The 18,983-nt window shown below is 46.9% G+C and overlaps 1 protein-coding gene across 1 annotated transcript in view; it reads right to left on the reverse strand.

Annotated features, from left to right (window-relative positions):
• Window positions 1–18,983, reverse strand: part of Adam12 (ADAM metallopeptidase domain 12) — a 124,518-nt gene that overhangs the window by 73,597 nt on the left and 31,938 nt on the right. Inside the window, exons 3-6 of the mRNA XM_026781030.1 lie at window positions 16,886–17,072; window positions 10,283–10,348; window positions 8,877–8,948; window positions 2,348–2,517 (exon numbers count right to left, since the gene is read on the reverse strand). Of these exons, the coding sequence (XP_026636831.1) occupies window positions 2,348–2,517; window positions 8,877–8,948; window positions 10,283–10,348; window positions 16,886–17,072 (495 nt within the window). The remainder of the gene's footprint in view (window positions 1–2,347; window positions 2,518–8,876; window positions 8,949–10,282; window positions 10,349–16,885; window positions 17,073–18,983) is intronic.

The raw sequence follows: 18,983 nt of genomic DNA on the forward strand, positions 1-18,983 counted from the left end.
AAACCTTAACACTGTATTTGTTGGACTCCCATAAAGTAATCAAGTGTCTTAGTTGTGCTATGTTGGCTGTATACCAACACAGACAATGCAGTTAGAGTTTGAAAAGTCAGATATGAGGCTGGAGAGATGACTCAGTGGCTAAGAGCCGGCTGCTCTTCCAAAGGGCCTGGATTCCATTCCCAGAACCCAGATAACAGCTCACAACTGTCAGTCACTCCAGTCCTAGGGGATCCAGCTTCCTCTTTTGGCCTCTGTGGGCATCAGGCACATACGGTGCATAGACTTACATGCAGGCAAGCACTCATATGTGAGATACAATAATAATTACAGTTAGATATTTTCACAGTGACTAATTGGATAGAGTAGCAAGTGTATAAATACCATTGTTCCTTGTAGGCGTCGTAATAACCAGGCTAGCTTAATATGAAACAGCAAATTTTAATGAGGGGATAGCTTACAACACCAGGGATCCAGCGGTGAGCAGGAGATACAAAAAAAAGAGAGCAGCAGGCTCAAGCTTGCCATATTTATATGTAAACATTAGCCCTAGGCAAACACGCCCCCTAAGGAGTTCCTTCTGTTTCAGTTTCTTTTTTCTTTAGTTTACCGTTTCCTTTTTTCTTTATTTTCCTCTTTTATCCATCATCTCTCTATCTATTGCACTAGAGCCATTCCTTGTTACCCATGGGGATTAGATTATAATCCTCCGAGAGTACTATAACTCATAGATACTCAATTTCCTTCATAAAATGGCATTGTGCTTGCTAAAAAACCTATGAGCCATATAATTTAATCTCTTGACTATTTGTCCTTAATGCAATGTAAATGCTCTGTTAGTCATTATACTGAATTATTCAGGGAGGACCGGGATAAAGGTCTGTACATGCTTCATAAAAGTAGAACCTTTTCTCAGAACATTTCTGGTTTAAGGTTGCTTGGATCCACAGGTGTGGAACCCTCAGATGTAAAGGGTCAGCTACACACCCAAACTCACAGCCATTGTATTTACAGCTGTTCGTATATGCAGACCATATGAATGGTTACAACCATACATCCAAGAAAATAAGCAGGTCAAAGAAGATGTTAATTTATTTCCAGATGTTTAGCTTGGACAGATTCCTTTAGAGAAAAACAAAACAGAACTAAAAAAAAAAACTTTCCAACTCAAAGTATATGAGATGGACTTTTAACAGAGCAGGATTGGTCAGCGCATAAAATGGGAAGCAACCAAACACATCCACAGGGGTGCCGCTGAAATGGCCGGATGAACAATGGGGGGGGGGTTGGGAGTGGATGGAGGCATTTCCTAAAGTGAACACAGGGCAGAACTATCTCATCCCTTCCTCACAACTGGTCAGCAAGCTAGATCCAACCGACCAAAGAACAGAAACCACTGTGTGCGAAGACCCCACTTAAGCTACACAAGAATAAAAGAAAAATAGCGTGCCATTTCTCAAGGTATCTGCTTCCTACAGACTCAGGCTAATACAGGGACAGTCTCTCCTTTTAAATGCGAAGGTGTCTGGGGCCACTCACCATGCGCAGCTGGACAGTAGCCCCACCCTGCTTCATTTCACATCTCCTATTAGCTGTAGCTGTTACTCTAGAGCTTTCCATTCTTCTGTTCTCTCTCAGCAGAGAGAGACATCTATTACTGGCCACCGTTGTGTTCAAATCACCTAGCTGGGTCCTAGCAGGTGCCATGTGGATACTGACTGGAGGAAGAACACAAGACCTGGATGATACTCCCTGACCTGGAAGGCCAGATAGAACTTCTCCCACAGAGGAGGAAGGCCCTCGTGTTTCTCCACGTGCCTGACAATCTTCACACATATGCCTTGCTCTCAGATCATGTAAAAACACAGATTTTTCTCCATTAACGATATATTACTCTTTGAGGCAATCTTATTAAGACTAAGACCAGTCTTTGCTGGGCGGTGGTGGCACATGCCTTTAATCCCAGTACTTGAGAGGCAGAGTTTGAGGCCGGCCTGGTCTACAGAGCAAGTTCCAGGATAGGCTCCAAAGCTACACAAAGAAACCCTGCCTCATATAACCAAAAATAATAATAAAAAAAGACTAAGGCCAGAAAAATCAGCACAGAGGACATTGTTCAGTTATGGAAAACCAAACCGAACCAGAAATGAAAAGTCCTGTAGAGGGACAGGAGACTTCCCAAATGGGTCTGTGATGCCCATAGGTGGGGATATAGGCTTGACCCCTGATGCAGACTAGGAAGCCCTTGGAGGAGCCAGTGTGCTGTGTAGACAGATATGGCTCTGGGCACCCACAGAAAGTACATGCAGCCGGTACTGCACCTTTAGTAGAGGAAGACAGCACCTCTCACCTGATAAGCTGGGCGTTGTCGTGGGATTTGCGAGGTAGAAGCTTTATCTTCCTCCAGTCCAGGAATTCGTGGAGACTGGTGAAAGGGTCCTGGCTTATAGAGCATTTGTCGATGTCGTTCCACACTTCCACCCCTACCAGCACGATCCGGATGTTCAGGGGTCTGTAAAACTAGGAAAACGGGCATCCTTGGAGGACCACATCATCAGAAACTCAGAAAGGAGACTGGAGCCAATTTCACTGAAGTTCATTTCTGTAAGCCAGGAAGACCCCTCTCTGAGCACCTCTGTTACCATGGCAGCAATAGTCGTAGTGCCCGATGCACAGTGAAACGTTAATGGGACTCCCTAACGCTGACCACTTCGATGCTGAAGTCATCGGTCATTCCTCCCATCTGCCCAGATGTGTATGGGAGGGAGGGTGCCTTTCAAGGGACTTGCTCCAACTTAAATGTGGGTGTGTGTTAGCATTGAATATGCTGGCAGTTAATATCTACTGCAAGGAAGAAGCAAGGACGGGATGAGGATCATTCAGTCAAGGATAAGAGTTGTTCTCACTTTGAGTACTGTGTTCGGCCTATGAGATACTGAGGATGAATCCGAATTTCTCAGCCAAGACTCAGCTTTGGCTGACACCCTTGCAGTCTGTCACCTACCATGTTAGGAAGTTTGGTGCCTTTCGGAAACACAGAAGCATAGACAAAACCTTCTTCAGTAACTTTATGAGCACATCTTTCTCACCATACCAAGGAGTTATCTCAGTGCTGGTGAGAAGGGAAGATCTGCTATGTAGAGTTCTTCTCATGGGAGCATGAGGAAGCTTCGAGCAGACTCATAGTGAGTCTTCTCCTCCATCCCTATGTGTAAGCAATAATGACTGTACCAAAGCCCCCAGTCCATAGGAGAGCAGGGGGAGGCAACTATTCTATTTACCAAAGGATGGCTTGTATCTGCTAAGCCTAGAAGGGCCGTGTGAGTGGCTAGCCGACATGGAAAGTACATCAGTCTACCCGAGGGTTGATGCCAAGGTTCTTCTAGGCCCATAGTTCAGGACACAAAGCAACTGTAGAGCTAACAACTGTTACTGTTCCCATTTATAGTCAAGACGATGAGGCTGGGAAGAGCTCTGTAAAAATCACCCGTGTGACAGCACACTGACAGGGAGGCGACTCTGTGGTCACAGCTAAGGAGGCAAGGACACAAGTCACCTTGGTGCCTATTAATCTTTTGATGCCAGTGACACACAAATACACACGCAACAAGAAAATCCCCACCTTCCCAGACCCCGAATACACATGGAGAAAGGCTTTGGAGCCAACTCCAGAGGGAAGCAGATCCTCAAAGTGCCTAGTAACATCCGGCCAGCAAGGAACAGGAATTCCAGCAGCTCTGCGGTTGAGAGCTAAGCATCCTTTCAACGTAGTGAGCTGAAGGGTAAGGAGCGCCCAGATGTTGAGCCTCTGACCCCGGATTCTCAATCCCACATGAGGCAGCTCATCCTTTCCCTCACTAGTCCCCAGAGTCACATGGTGAGCACCGGGTCAACAGCAGAAACCACAGAACTCAGCTGGGGCGCAAATTATGTCACAGTAAGTTACACAGATTGCAGCGGCCCAAGTTGGGGTTACATAGATAACAAAGACCATACGGAATCAGTACATTAATGAGACAATTACATAAGGAAAATGTTGTCTAATGGTATGTTTTTAATCAAGCCGCATGTGACTTGTGTCTGTTTGCAAACTTCCAGCCCAGGAAAGACAGTTCCGTGATTATTCTGAATGATGTCTGCTCATGCTAGGGACACCCCTCAAGATGACATTCCAAACTGTGTCACATACAAAGGTCACAGTAATCAGTAAACACATATTCAGTGTTGATGTCTATGCCAGTTTCTAAGCAATTTCCTTAGGGACAGATGTCCTGAGTGGTCTTCAGGGTTACCCTCTGAGAGATGGACACTGTATGCCTCCCAGAAGCACTGGGTGGAAACAGGAACAAGGTCTGCCCAGCCTAATCTACCATCTCTCTCAGTGCTAAGTCAGCAGCATACCAAGCAGGGAGGTTTTCACACCAATGGGGAGGTTGCATTTCTCTGTGAGACCCTCCTGAACCACACCCTAGCCCAGATTTCAGACTTAGTGGAATGTCATCTCTTCTCTGAAGTTGGTACTGCCGGTTAGATGCCATGGGTGCTATGCCTACCACAAGCCATTATTCACTGTCCCTCCCTACCTCCTCAGAATGTTCTTCTTTGGTTTGTCCACAGGCCCATCTTGGTTCTTGTCAGTGAAGTGTAATGAGCATAGGTACAGCCCTGGCTTGATGCCAAGGTGCTTCCTATGCCCAGACTTACTCTACAAAGGGATCCTATGTTGGGAATTGCCACTGCTCCCATTTTAGAGTCAAGACACTGGGGCTTGAAGGGGCCAGGTAAATTATTCAAGATCATGACTGTGGGGTTTGAGTGGCACACAGACAGACTGACTCTGATGTCAGGATCTGGACCATTAATACTGCCACCCACACGTGAATACCTTGACTGCAGACTTCAAGAAAAGCTCATGGGCCTATGTAGGACAAAGAGAGCTTGGCATCCCAGAACGTATGTAGACATAGACAGAGGCACAGATGAATGATTCTCCTGTTTACAACAGCTACAAATGTTTGCTACCAGTAATTGCTGTGGGCAAGAGCATGGCACAAGCAGAGAAAACAAAGATTAGGATGGCCTCACCCTGCCTCGGCTGTTCAGAGTCAACACAGTCTGTAGGCACTGCACACGCTACCATGAATCCAGTTAACTGATCTGGTATCCCGCTGAGCAATAGCATCAACAGGAAGTCCAGGGAATGCTTTGCTGGACAGGCCAAAGCTTTCGGAAAGGAGTGGATAAGAAATGAGGGAGGTAGAACTCCCTAGGGTACCAAGAGAGCTTGCCTTCTTCAGGCGACTGGCTTAGGAGGAGGAGAAGAGGGTGGTCACAGGAATGAAGAAGACTGAAGAAATCCAGAGTCCCTCAGAGGATGGCTACTGAGGCTCGGAGCTGAAGTCACAGCTTAAGAAGGTTGGACTGATGGTTGATGGCTTCAAGATGTAAAACCTTCAGTCCCCGGATGCTCTCCTTGCTACTCCTGCTGCAGAGTAACCAGGACCCAGGAACAATGCTTCATAGTTTTTTCTAGAAGCATGGCCATCAGACACACACATTCTGTTCATGTCATCTGGGATTTTCTGACCCCTTTTTAGGACCTCACCTTTGTCTCTGAGTCACTTTTCCTTCTGGGGTTTTCTCTTTCTCCAAGCCAGCACAGCTAAATAGTTATTAACTTAGAATGCCCAACCGAGCCAAGATGTCAGCAGATGAGGAAGTAGCTATGGGACAGTCAATGAGTTTTGGGCTGAGACTCTCCCACGAGCATAGTTACAAAACTGAAACTGGGAAGTCTGATGTTGCCTGGAGCCATAGGCCAACTGCTGTGGCGGCTACAGAGTTGCCCAAGGAGCTTGAGTGTTCTCTCCAGGATCTCCGGGAGCTGTTGAGAGGTGGGCAGGAATACCAGGGCTAAACATTATCTGTGTTCTCAGTGAATTGGCTCTGCCATTCCTCTGTCCAGCCTGGCACGCTTGACTGAGCCCACCAGGGCTTCTAGATGCATACTGTTAATGACCAGCACAGGCCATTAACAAACCCCCAATTGCTCATTTTCAGTTTTGTGAACCGAAGCAAGATAGAATCTAGACTAATATGTAAAGAGAGATAAAGGCAGAGGACCAGATGTAGTTAAAATGGGGTTTCAGCCATTTCTAGTCAGATGTTAATGTAAGCCATCATTTCCTTTTACTTCTGAGGCCCCGGATGAACTCTCTCACTCCTTAGGGGAGCAGGAGGACTTTCAGAGGACAGAGGGTTAGAGTGATGGCTTGGCCTCTGAACTATCCAAACCTTTCACTTTCTGTCTCCTGGTTTAAAAAGAACTCTGCACAGATCTGTGCCAAGCTCCATCTCAGACCAGATTAGGAAGGCTGAGGTTTAGGAAGCAGTATTTGAAAGAGTAGTCCCATGAACAAACCAAATTCTAATGCCCAAGCCCGACTGTGATCCTGCATTTCTTTTTTGGACAGATCTCAGGTAGCTGGTGCTAGGCTCCAACTTGCTGTGTAGATGAGGGTGACCTTGGACTCCTGATCTCCTGCTTCTCCTCCAAAGGACTAGAATCACAGGCCAGCTCCGCCACCCCCAGTTTATGCAGTGCCAGGGATGGGACTTTGCTTCACACATGAACGGTGAGAACTCAGCTTTAATTCCTGTGTTCTGCTTGACATATTCCCCAGGATCCACACTTCGCCCTCCTTTCCCAAAGGACTGGCCCCCTAACAGGGATTCTCTTTCATCTCTTGACTTTCAGATACACAGTGACGTGTGAGGAGTTACTGCTGACACATTTTAAAGCCACGTGTTGCTCCAGAGGTCAGCCAGCCTCAAGGGTCTGATAAAGAGAGGTCTGGAGAAAGAACCTGGACCTTGAGCCATCTAAATCCCAATTCATCAGCTCCCACCCTAGCTGTGTGTGCCGTGTTCACTCACAAACACAATCATGCATGTACACACAGCATGACCATGCATGACCATGCATGTGTGCATGCACAAACACATGCATACATCTGCATGTTCCACAAGCTCTGTAACCACAAGGAGCTACTCACTGTCTTATAAGGGTCAGGAACAGACCAAGCCTTTCCCTACTGAGTGTACCCCCTCACCCACTTTCTACCTCGCAAGATCACTGTCCTGACTGCAACGACCCTTGTCCCTATCCCCTGTGGAAGTGAGTAGCTCTCATCTGTAACTCCAGAGACCTCTGCACACAGCATCATGGCAGGGCTGTCACTTGGGTGCAAGATGAAGGGATTTTATATGTCTACCTGCTATGGGTTGGCTGTGACGGCAAACAGAGGGATTACATCTGACAGATGCACAGAACTCAGGACCCTGTGGACTGCAGGAAGTTGGAGGAGGAAGAAGAATTTATGCGAAGACTTTTGCCTTCCTCTTTCTGGAAAGCTTGAAAATTCAAACTGAACAGAACAGGACTGCTGGAAATGAAAGAGGCAGTGTGGAACCCTTCCAAACAGCTATGTGCAGAAGGTGGCTATATCAGAGAAGCCTGGCTGTGAGAGGCTCGGCTTCATCCAGGCCCGCCTCTCCACTAGGCTGTCATAGGCAGGAGATGTGTGACTACTGAGATGCTCAGCTGGGTCTCCACTTCAGCCTTCTCCCCACTGGAGGCATCTACAATGCAGCCCTGTACTAGGTAAATCCCTGGATTGGGGGACCCTGGAGCTGCCAGCCACACAGAATGTGAAACTCTCTAGAGGACACTGGAAAACACTCATCTCTACCAGCAAACAAGAAGTCAGAAGAATCTTTGGGAGCTCCCACCCCCAGTACTGATGTGTAACCCACTGAGAGAAGCCCTGTTCTGAATGAGAGCCATCAACCCCTAACAGTCCAGATTCTGTCCTGCAGGAGTGCCACCGGAAGAAAGGTGCGGTAGTCAGGCAGAACCCCCGTTTCCTGGCCAGCAGGTGGTAGAAGAAACCAGATTCCCAGGGACTCTGTCCTCAGAAATCCTCTTGTGAAAGTAGTGGAGGAGTCCCCCTTGTTCTCAATGAGGGATTTCCGACAGCAGTTGTTCCAAGAGGAAGCGGTCTCTAAAATGATTCCCATTGGTCACTGAGATGGGATTGGATCCTGAAGACTCTGACCTAATCTGCCTGGTGGGAGTGACACTAGGGCGCTGTCACTGGGAGGTGGGACCTAGGTGAAGGATTACAAGGGTGCGTCCTAAAAGATACACTTGGGGACCATCCCTTGCCTCTCTCTCTGCTCCCTGACCACCATGAGCTGAGCAACCCTGTTCCACCATGCCCTCTCTGCCATGATGGCCCACAGCCTTGGAGTCAGCAGACCTCAGCCTGAAACCCCCAAAGCCACAGGGCAAAATAAGCGTTCCCTCCTCCACTGTTTTTCTTGCAGCTATCTGTCACACCGATGAAGAATAAAATGGTGACTGAGCTGGACATTGGCTTCTGGGTTCTGATGGTGAAGCCTGCGGGGTCTACCCTCTTGTCTACATTGGTGCATCGTGACCTTCACACTGAAGAACCCAGAAGAGGCCCAGCTACCAAATCCTCAGGGGATCAGTGCACCCACTCTTGTGGGATTCTATCTGATGTATTTTTCAGAATTCTAGTAGGCTAGAACCTTTCCTGACAAGACTAGCTCCTAGAGGAAATTGACTCCCCAAGGCATCCATAGTCCCAGACCAGCTAGGGCTGGAGTCTCCTAAAAGTTGCCCAGGTCCTGGAAAGCACCTGCATGGAGGACCGGACACTCAGACATCAGCACAGGATGCAGAGATAGATTCTGGTCTCTGCTCAATTAGAGGAAGATCACTTAATTCTCCCAACCTCATTTCCAAACATTGACACAATTTGAGGACTTTAATTACTTGTTAAGGGACTTACCTTGTCAACGTGATTAGCGATTTCTATTAACCGCTGCTTGACTTTCTCCAGATCTTTTCCTTGCCTCTGAAACTTAACAAATTGAAATGCCAGCATTAATAATGATAAGAATATCAGTCAGGGGGTCGGAGAGTTGGCTCAGCAATAAAGAGCACTGGCTGCTCTTCAGAGGACCAGGGTTCAATTCCCAGCACCCATATGGGAGCTCACAATTGTCTGTAGCTCCAGTTCCAGGGGATCTGGCACCCTCACACAGACATGCAGGCAAAACACCAATGCACATAAAATAAAAATAAATCATAAAAAGAGTATACATACATACATACATACATACATACATATACATATATGTATACACACACACCAATCAGGATTCCTCTTCCCAGATCCTGAGGTGTAAAGTCCTGGGATTTGGTGACACCCCGTACTCTGGCGGGGATGGGGGTCTCCACATTTACAGTGTAGGAGCTCACATCACGACAGACAGTTTCCCAGCTGGGGAGTCCCTGTAATTCCTACAATGCGTGTGCATGTGCTCAAGCCAAAGACTCATGTGCTAACTTCTGCAGCTCCTCCAGCCTCATAAATGATGGAGGCGGGGGCATGTTTTGGCAAGGAGAAAATGGACAACGGGAAGGCTGTCCAAGGCCACTTTTCACATCATCAGCTGGATTTTAACTTCCTGAGAAATTTCCTTTAGATTTGTTTTTAAACATTAAATATGAGAAGCAAGAAAAGCTCATAACAACATGTCCAAGACGGAGAATGGAAAAAAAGTTAACAAATTCCCCATTCTCTCCTCTAAGCTGACCTTCCAGAATGGGATGAGATTTCTGAGAAATTGTCAAGCTGGTCTCATTGATGTATGGTGAATGAGTTTAGGAGAAAAATGCTACCAATTTATACTACGTTAATGGGATGGTAAGAAACCATAGGGAAGATAATCTGAGGAAAATTGATTCAAAATGAAATGGAAGAAAAAAATCAACGGTACAAAGCATATCACAAGAAGGAAGGATTTCTCTACCACGTCTGTACAGCATTCATTCATTCATTCATTCATTCATTCATTCATGTTAAGATACATCTAACTTTCCCTAAAATGTCAGAGTGTAATTGAAAGCCACCTATTACTCCCCGTAGATATTTCCCCTTTCTTAGCGAGCTTAGTCACAGAGAAACACTGCATTTGGGGGGGGGGGTATACTTTGCAATTATTTTATTATACTAGATACATGTTAAATAGTTTGCGCTTCCCCAGATTGGAAAAGTGCAATTTTGATGCTCATTCCCATGGTTTTTAAGAACACACTGACCATGGAGGGAAAGTGAGTCCTAACTGGCTAAGCGCCTCCTCATGCTTCTTTCTGAAATCAATTGTGCTGAGAAGTTTCACAGGCCCTTACCTCTCGATTGTCTGCCACAATCACCAGCTCCACGTACTTGGTCATTTTAAGGGTCTCTCTTTTATGCTGCCGAAAGAAAGCGAGAGTTTAGTTTGCCTTCATACTTCCCCGGGGCTTCCAGCACATCGCTCATGTCTCTCAGACAATAAAAATAAAAATAGACAAGACAACAACGATATCTGGAGGACAGAGTCTTCCTCCCGTGGGCTTTGTGGCTGTGTACCATCATCCAGAAACTGACTCCCAGCCCCAGTGATCTCTTTGTGAAGCCACAACTGGGGTGATCTGGTTTCCTCTTTCATGTGGGAAATCCTAAAAAGGAGTTTAACATTTTCGCTGAATCATTGATTGTGGGTTCAAAAGAAGTCAAGGTCATTTTTAAGCAAAACGAACACCTAACTAACTCCAAAGAACATTCTAGAACCAGAGCCAGCCAAAGGCATGTTGTTGCAGACTCCACAAGGATATGGAAGTTTGCTGAAGACACACCGGAGTAGTCCAGCTTGTCACTGTTTCTTGTACTTTTATGGCCCAGGTACATCTGCGCCACAATCTTGGGAGAGCAGTGGAGAACACACTTTGTAGAGAAATCTGCGATCTCCCTGGGAAAATGCCTAGTTCTTTCTGGGGGGTGGATGCTTGTGGCCAATCATTTAAAGATCTAGTCTGAAGCAGGGGAAGCCTGAGAGGCAAAGGGGAGGTGAATCGAGACAAAACTCAAAGGTTTTTGCAGCAGAGAGAGAAAGAAGAAGCAGTATTTTTAAGACTGTGACATGTGAGGGTCAGGACTGGCAAGCGTGGAATGGCTGAGAAGAATATGGAAGCTGTCAGGGTGCAGGAGAGGTGGTAGAGATACACACATCCAAACAAGATGGCCTCAGAGGCAGGTTACATTTTAATCGAGCTTCCTCCGAAAACATTTTCACTCTTCTGTAAATTACTGGGAGGATCCCAAAGGCATTTTTTTAGGGGAAATAAACCAGTTCGTGGAGGGTGGTCTCCAAAATCAAACATTGAAAACAAAAAACAAAGCCTTCTGCTTCTGCAGTAACACACGGTTGGGGGAAGAGGAGCGTTGATTTCGTGTCTGGTCCTCCCAACCGAAATTGCTGGTTTATGACTTAAGTCTCATACAGGGCTTGAGCTGAACACTCAATGTTACAACCACTTGTCCAGACAAAAGCAAAAGGGATGCAGGCATGCTTTGAATCAGGTTTCCAGTCACATAATCCGGAGGGAAACATCTTTCATAAAACAAATCTCTACCAGGCCGGAATCTTCCTAACAGATTTTTACAAGAAAAATGTTTGTATTATCGTGGTGTTCCCGCTTGCTGCCCAGCTGTGCTGATTCATGGATTTAGGTGTCCCTGAAGAAATCTGGAAACCTCATGGACGAAGGGAAATAAAGTACCATGGAAGGTATGATTTCTCACGCTTTTACAGCGCTGCAAGGAGAAACTGTCAGGCTTGGTAACCGTATGTACAGGCAGGTTTCACGGTCCTGAGCTGGGAGCTCAGGCCAGCCCCCCCCCCGCCCCCCACCGTGGGCTCAAAATGAGACACTTCTGGAAACGAGAGCGCCTTAAGCTTTTTCCGTACCGAGGGGCCAAAGAAATCGAAATCTCCTCATCCTTTCTCTTCCCCCCTCCCCGTGATGTATGCATGTATATGCATGTGTGCTCTTGAAGGGGTACGTGTGTGCATGCACATCCATGCATACGCATGCAGGTGGAGGTCGGAGGTTGCCGACAAGTGTCTTCCTCTAACTCTCTCTACCTTGATTTTCTGGGACGTGATCTCCCAGTGAACTGGGAGTTTCAGTTAGGTCGGTCTGCCAGGGAGTCCCTGGGACCCAGCAGTCCCCACTCCTCTGCCAGTGCTGGGGTGGCAGGTGCTTGCTTGTTGCATCTGGCTCTGTAACATGGGTGCTGGGGGAGCTGAACAGAACAGAATGCACTTCGCTGATCGAGCCATCTCTTCAGCTCCCGGGAATCAATTTCTCTCTCCTCTCCTCTCCTCTCCTCTCCTCTCCTCTCCCCCCTACAATACCCAGTTCAGCCATGAACAAATTCAGCTAATTATGCAGACAAAAACAAGGTTGTGGAAATAGAGAAATAAATTAATCTCTCATGAAAAACCCATCGGAAAAGGGCTGGTTGCTTGGGCTTTTGTACTTTTCAGACTGCAGAGGGTGAAATCTATGACCAGAGGACATTTCCAACTGGCCTTGGACCATCATTTAGAAAACACACAATCCCAGATAATGAAAACAAACACACGAACACAATTTTCCTGTCTCTGCAGTTTTCAGAGGAATCCACATTTTCTCATGAATTCAGAGAATTGCATGCTCAGAGAGAAGTTTAACCACATCGTAATGAAAAGCCACAGGGGAGGGGCCGACTCCCTGAAGGAGAGGCTTAAATTACCTCCATGTGATCTCTACCTATCTAGGCTGTCCAGTTTTAAAAATATATATTTTAAATTTGTGATATGGGCAGCAGCATTGGAAAGTGCTTGTTTGACTGGATTTTCATTCTGCAGGATTGTGAGCAAAAGCTTGTTCCCAGGCAGGAACCCGAGTCTCTGAGTTTCAGCTCCAACCTGGGGACTGAGTTAGAGACACGGTACCCCAGAGGAGCTAGTTCCGAGACCTCTGAAAGTATCCTCTGAGGAGTCTGCTGTGATGCCTGGCACGGAGAGCTTAACTCAGTCAAAGAGAGCAAGGGAAGACCAGGGTACCCATGTGTTTCCACAGCAATCCTGTCTTCTGATGGCCAGACCATCGGCAGACACTTGCTTATCTCCCAGTGTCTTCTGGGAGCTTGCTGTGTGTTACATGGTGGGTTAGGTACTGGAGATATAGGGATGGAGAAGACCAAGGCCACTCACTGCCTTCCTGAAACAATTTGTTTCTCTGCTATTGGGATGCATGGTTTGATTTTCTTCTTAGCAGATTTAGCCTTTGTCTCTCTCACAAAGCTTACTAAGGTGGCTACTAAAATCCTTTGCTATTCTTTTTGTTTGCTTGCTTTGAGATGTGGTCTCATGGAGCCTAGGCTGGCCTCTAACTTACTATGGACCTGAGGCTGACCTTGTACTCCTGATCTCCCTGCCTCCATCTCTAGAGTGCTGGGATCACAAGCACGCACCACCATATCCAGCTCATCTGATGCCAGGGTTAGCCCTTAAAGCCACATGTGTGGGCAGCAGGCACCTTGCAAATGGAGCTACCTCTCAAGCTTTCTGTTTCCATTTGTGCAAGCATAGCAACGGGGAGGGAAGGAGTCCAGGCAGGTGAGCCCAGTACCAAGATACGTTAGGCTGGACTTAAAAATTCCCAGAGAGACACCCACGACACCTCCGCCTTCCAGAAGCAAATGGGGCTCTCACTATAATCTAAAATAGAGCCTTGTAAAAGTGACAAACAGCTCAGCTTTATATGATAGCTAGCGTGACTGCCTAGATCAGACGGATTCCTGGTGCTCCCTGCAGAAAAATGCAAACATCTGCAGAGAAACCGAGATGGTTAACATTGGGGGGGGGGCAGGTTGGGAAGATGCAGAGAAATTGAGATAGTTAACATTGGGGGGGGCAGGTTGGGAAGATGCTGGAGAAGAGCAATGGTGCTTGACGCACTGCATAAACAAGATTAATTAGCTGCAGTTATATTGATTTTTTTTAAAGTATAGAATAAAAGGCAGCATAGTGAGGCAAGGGATGGGCATGCAATTTGAATCTCTGCTCTGCCCGTTCACCACAGCGCTCTCCAAAATGATTTTCTAGGTGCCTACAACTCACAAGTATTCTTCCTATTGGAAAATTATTTTTTGTACTATCTTTATCATCTGCTCACAGTTTAGGGTAAGTTCTTGTGGGAGACCATCATAGGAAATGTCCAAGCAAGAGTGGGAGCCGGAGTGAACAACGCTGGCATCCATGACTTCCCCTTCCATTTAAAGGTTCACTTACGTTCCCAAATTAGCAGGCTTTCTCATTTCTCTCCATGTCAATGGGACTGGAGATGATGGTGCCAATCATGGTTCTAGGGAGCTGTGTATGCTCAGAGAATTAAAATACAGTCAGCAAGCACAGAGTGAGTTTGTACTTCTAAATGGAAGGGGAGCACATGTGAGCATCATTTAAACTGTCAAGTTATAAATCATGCAATGTGGCTAACAGGCATTCAACCAGGTACTCAAAGCCAAGAGCCTGGAAAACAAAATGCAAATGTTCTACTTGTTTATGATGGGTGAGGCTTGGCTCTGTCACATCCTAGCTGGGGTCTGGACTCAAAAGCAGGCATGTTTGAAGAGTGAAATAAACACGAGAGGGACTAGAGAGGCTGTCTCTGATGCCAGCTCTTGAGTCTGTCACTCAAGAGAGGTGGGGCAGGAGGAATGCAAGAGGGACCCTTCCAGAGCTGAGATGCTATTGCTGCTGCTAGGGATCTCTCTCTCTCTCTCTCTCTCTCTCTCTCTCTCTCTCTCTCTCTCTCTCTCTCTCTTCCTCCCTCCCTCCCTCTCTCTTCCTCCCCCTCTCTCTTCTCCCTTCCCCCTGTCTCTTCTCTGTCTGTCTGTCTGTCTACCCCCAATAGCCCCTCTCATGCGCATGTGAGTGTGTGTGTAGGTACATGTGCTCATATGTGCAGGTACGTGGAGGACAGAAGAAAGCTTCAAGTATTCTTCCTCAGGACATCATTCATAGGTTTGTTGCTATTGGTTGGTTAGTTTTGTTTTTGTTTGTTTTGCTTTGATTAAGACAGAAATGTTCACTGAACTTGCCAAGAAGTCTAGACTGGCTGGCCAGGGAGCCCCAGAGATCCTTCTGTCTCCACCTTCCCAGAGCTGGGATTACAAAATAGCATCAGCATGTCTGGCTTTTAAAACACGTATTAGTATAAGTTCTGGGGCTCACACTCAGGTATACGTGCATACACTTTGCTGACTGAGCTATTTTCCTGGCCTCATTTTGTTATTTTGAAATAGGATTTCCCTGAATTGGCTATGTAGTGAGAATGCCCTTGAACTCTTCATCCCTACCTCCACCCTCCAGTGCTAGGATTTCAGGAGTGCACCACCACCCCTGGAATTTCTGGGTAGTTTTAAGATCCTGGAATCCAGATAGACTTCCATCCTCATTCCTTAAGCATCAATGCCAAGGTGAACAACAGCAAGTAAAGGGAGAGTTCTTTCTGTGAGGAGGCAGAAAAACTAATGTTTCAGGCATTTTACATGGACCATTTTGGTAATCATTAAAGGGGAAAGGGGGCTGGATCTCATGACAAAGAATCTGGATTGTCAGGGCAAAGTCCAGAACTGGGGGGCTGAGAATGGTTTAAACAGACAGTCTGGCCAGGTATAAAGAGAATGATAGGAAGGGGCAAATGAATGGAACAGAACTCTTGTTGTTTAAACTTGGAGGATTCAGAGGGGTAGGGGGTAGGTCAGTGGTAGAACAATTGGCCTAGTGTGCATGAGGCCCGAGTAGTGCTGGAAAGCAAAAAGGAGGGAGGGAGGGAGGAGGGAGGGAGGAAGGAAGGAAGGAAGGAAAGATAGATGGATGGGTTAGAATACACCAAGAATCATCTTCATGGAATGTTGACAGGTATATTGTTAGCTCAAAGTTAGGTGACTGTTAGCTAAAGCTTGGAAAGATAAAATGTGTTGAGGGATATGAAGAACATGTCACTCTTGCTGTCCTTGCCAATAAAATGTTAGCAAAGGGGGCACCATATGTTTGATTTTTAAACATTTATTCTCAAGTGAAGAAGAGAAAACACACACATACACGCCCCCACCCCCAAACAAAACAAAATAAAACAAAAGAACCTGGAAAAGGTTAATACTTTCATCTCTGGTTATAAACTAGCAGTGGAAAAGACCCTTTGCTTCGGGCCAACAAAGCCCCACTGTGGTCTGTATGGCCCATGTGAATGACCATGAGCAGGTACCATAGGGTAGAGTCATTCGAGGGTATGATGGGAAATGTTGGTGAGGGGAGTCAGCTTATAGTTAGACTCTGTAGACAACTCTGGAGCTGCAGCAAAAAGAGTCATGGCACGAGGCTGGAAAAGGCAGGCTGCTGCACAGCCCTGGAGGGCAAGGACAAACACTGGCAGCATGGCCCAAGGATAAACAAGACTTCAGGAAAACCGCTGGATAAGGCTCAGAGGCTGTCTGCATAAGCAGGTGGGTAAAGGTGGTTCATTTTCTATAACCAGTCCTGAGATTTCAAACTGTGGAATAGACCATGGGCGAGGAAACCTCAACATGGAGAACGAGAAGGGGCGGGGAGCCATGCTTGTTTTGCTGGTCACCCTGCTGTCTATGCTTGTAGTGACCTTGGCAACCTCCTGACCCTGGTGATGAGATTTCACTCATCACATGCTAACGAATCTGATGCTCAGACCTGCAGGGAAGAGGCAGGGGTTTGAGTTTGTGACCATACTCTTCTCAGGACATCCCCTGCCTCCTGAAGGATGCAGGTCTTTCCATCCACACTGCATCCAGCAGCAAGGCTGCTCCAGACCTTCTAGGCCTGCATGTCCCTTTCCTTCAGCCCTCCGCTCAAGAAGCATGAACTTGAGATTCCCTCTTACCCTTCTTGACCACATTTGAGAGGGGTCAGTGGAGACAGCTTCCATGGTGAGGCTGGAGTGGTTATGATGTGACCCACACAAGCCCTGGATGCTCTTCATGTTCTCAGCTGGGACGAGTTTGTATCTGTCGGTGGTGTTCTTCATCGGCTCTAAGATGTAGGTCTTATTTTCAAACACGATAAGCCCCCTGTTGAAAAGGGAATACAAATATTCATTTTAAGGATAGTTCCTTATTTATGATGAGGATAGATATTTAAAAATGATTTATTTTCACTTTTACTTATGTCTGTATTTGGTGTGTGTGTGTGTGTTCGCGCGTGCATGCGCACTCACATGGAGACCAAAGGTGTATTTTAGAACTCTTGGGTCACTTTGCACTGTATTCTTTGAGGCAGGGTCTCTCAATCAATCTCAGAGGTCACTAATGACCAGTCAGACTAGGCAGCTTGCTCCAGCCATCACATCTGTACACTTTGCAAGGCTAGAATTACAGCTGTTATGTCCATTGTGCATTTACTTGGGGTTTTGGGATCTGAACTCCAATCTTCTTGCTTGCACATCAAATGAAGAGCCCATTACAGACTCAAGGAAGCCTGTGAGAGCTGCCCTGTCCTGTGGCTGGGCCAGGGCTATCTGGGCCCAGCAGCTCCGGGTTCGAGCCGCAGCTCTACCACATCCTAGGTATGCAAGCTTGTTTAGGCTCCTGAGTGTTGGGAGCTTGGATTCGTTACCAGCACCATGTGGGTAACAATAACTTCCTGTCATGATTGCTTCACTGACAGCCAAATTACTGTTTACATGATGGCATCTCTCTTCCTCGGATGAGGACAGATCCACACATCAGGCTGCTGTTTGTGGGTCATTTCAAAGACTGACAGTTTGAGGTGAATCTTATACTCTGTAAATGGATTCTGCTCACAGGAATGCTGGCCCTCGGGGGCTCCCTGGTAGTCAATGCAGCATCTGTAAGATTCACACCCTTCTGGGAATGACAATGACCAAACGGAACCCTGTGAGCCAATAGTTAGGCACAGAGTTTTAAAATACATGGACAGAGCAACCGTGGGTAAGACAGTGTAGTTTAGAAGCCAGAGTGGACAATTGATTATAGTCAGGGAAGCAAAGAGAACGGGGTATCTCATCACTCCCCTATCAGCCCCCAGGATCCATTTGGTCAAAGCTCTAACAAACTTCCTATGCTATTGAACCCGGACTCGCTGCGGCCACAGATGCAGATTCCAGCAAACTCCAGCAGTTGACTGCAAACCAGGCAAAAGGGCCTTCTCCAGAAAACCCATAAAAGCTGTGTTAATAGAGATTTTATTGACTGGGTCCCCAGAGATTGCCACCGGAACCCTATTAATGTCCCAGTGGGAACAGTGAGGCAGTGGGAGCCAAGTGTAAGCTCTAACCACTGCTCTGAGTCTTGCAGAGCCACCCCTGCTGAGGCCCTGCGAATCCAGCAAGAAGGCAACTAGATGGAAGTCACCTCAGCTAGCCCCAGTTCAAAGAACAGAGCCAAGCAGCTCATTAAGAAAACTCCACACAGAGGTGGAGCTAGGAACTCACAGGAGAAGAACGGAGGATAGATAGCTCAGAGCAGAACAAGGCAGGCAATGCAGGGGGCCTGCTGTGCAAGGCAAACCCCCAACATCCAGGCCATTGGCTGCGTTCTCTTCTATCTCGATTGAGCTCTCAGCCCTCTCCCCACAGCTTCAGTACCCCCCGCCCCGCCCAACAATGATGATTCCTGCGGTCAGCATCAGGCCACAGCAATGGGCTGGAGATAGATCCTGGTGTCTGTAACATCAGTCCGAAGGAGGGGAAGCTCGCCCATCATGACTCTACTACAACCTGACGCTTCTGAACTATACCATGCTATATACTATACTATATACTATGTTATATACTATAAAGCCCTTCCACTGAAAGAAGAGAGGTGACCTGAAAAGAATCAAAAACCATAACTAACCATCTAACCTCACATGGGCAGATCCAAGTGCAAAGACAGAAGGAACATGAAATATCAGGACTTTTGTTGTATGATAGGGCCTCTCTTGGGTCTGAAAAGGCCTGGGATGAGGCCGGACTCGCTAAA

Source organism: Microtus ochrogaster, chromosome 8, assembly GCF_000317375.1.
Source record: "Microtus ochrogaster isolate Prairie Vole_2 chromosome 8, MicOch1.0, whole genome shotgun sequence".
Taxonomy (NCBI): Eukaryota; Metazoa; Chordata; class Mammalia; order Rodentia; family Cricetidae; genus Microtus; species Microtus ochrogaster.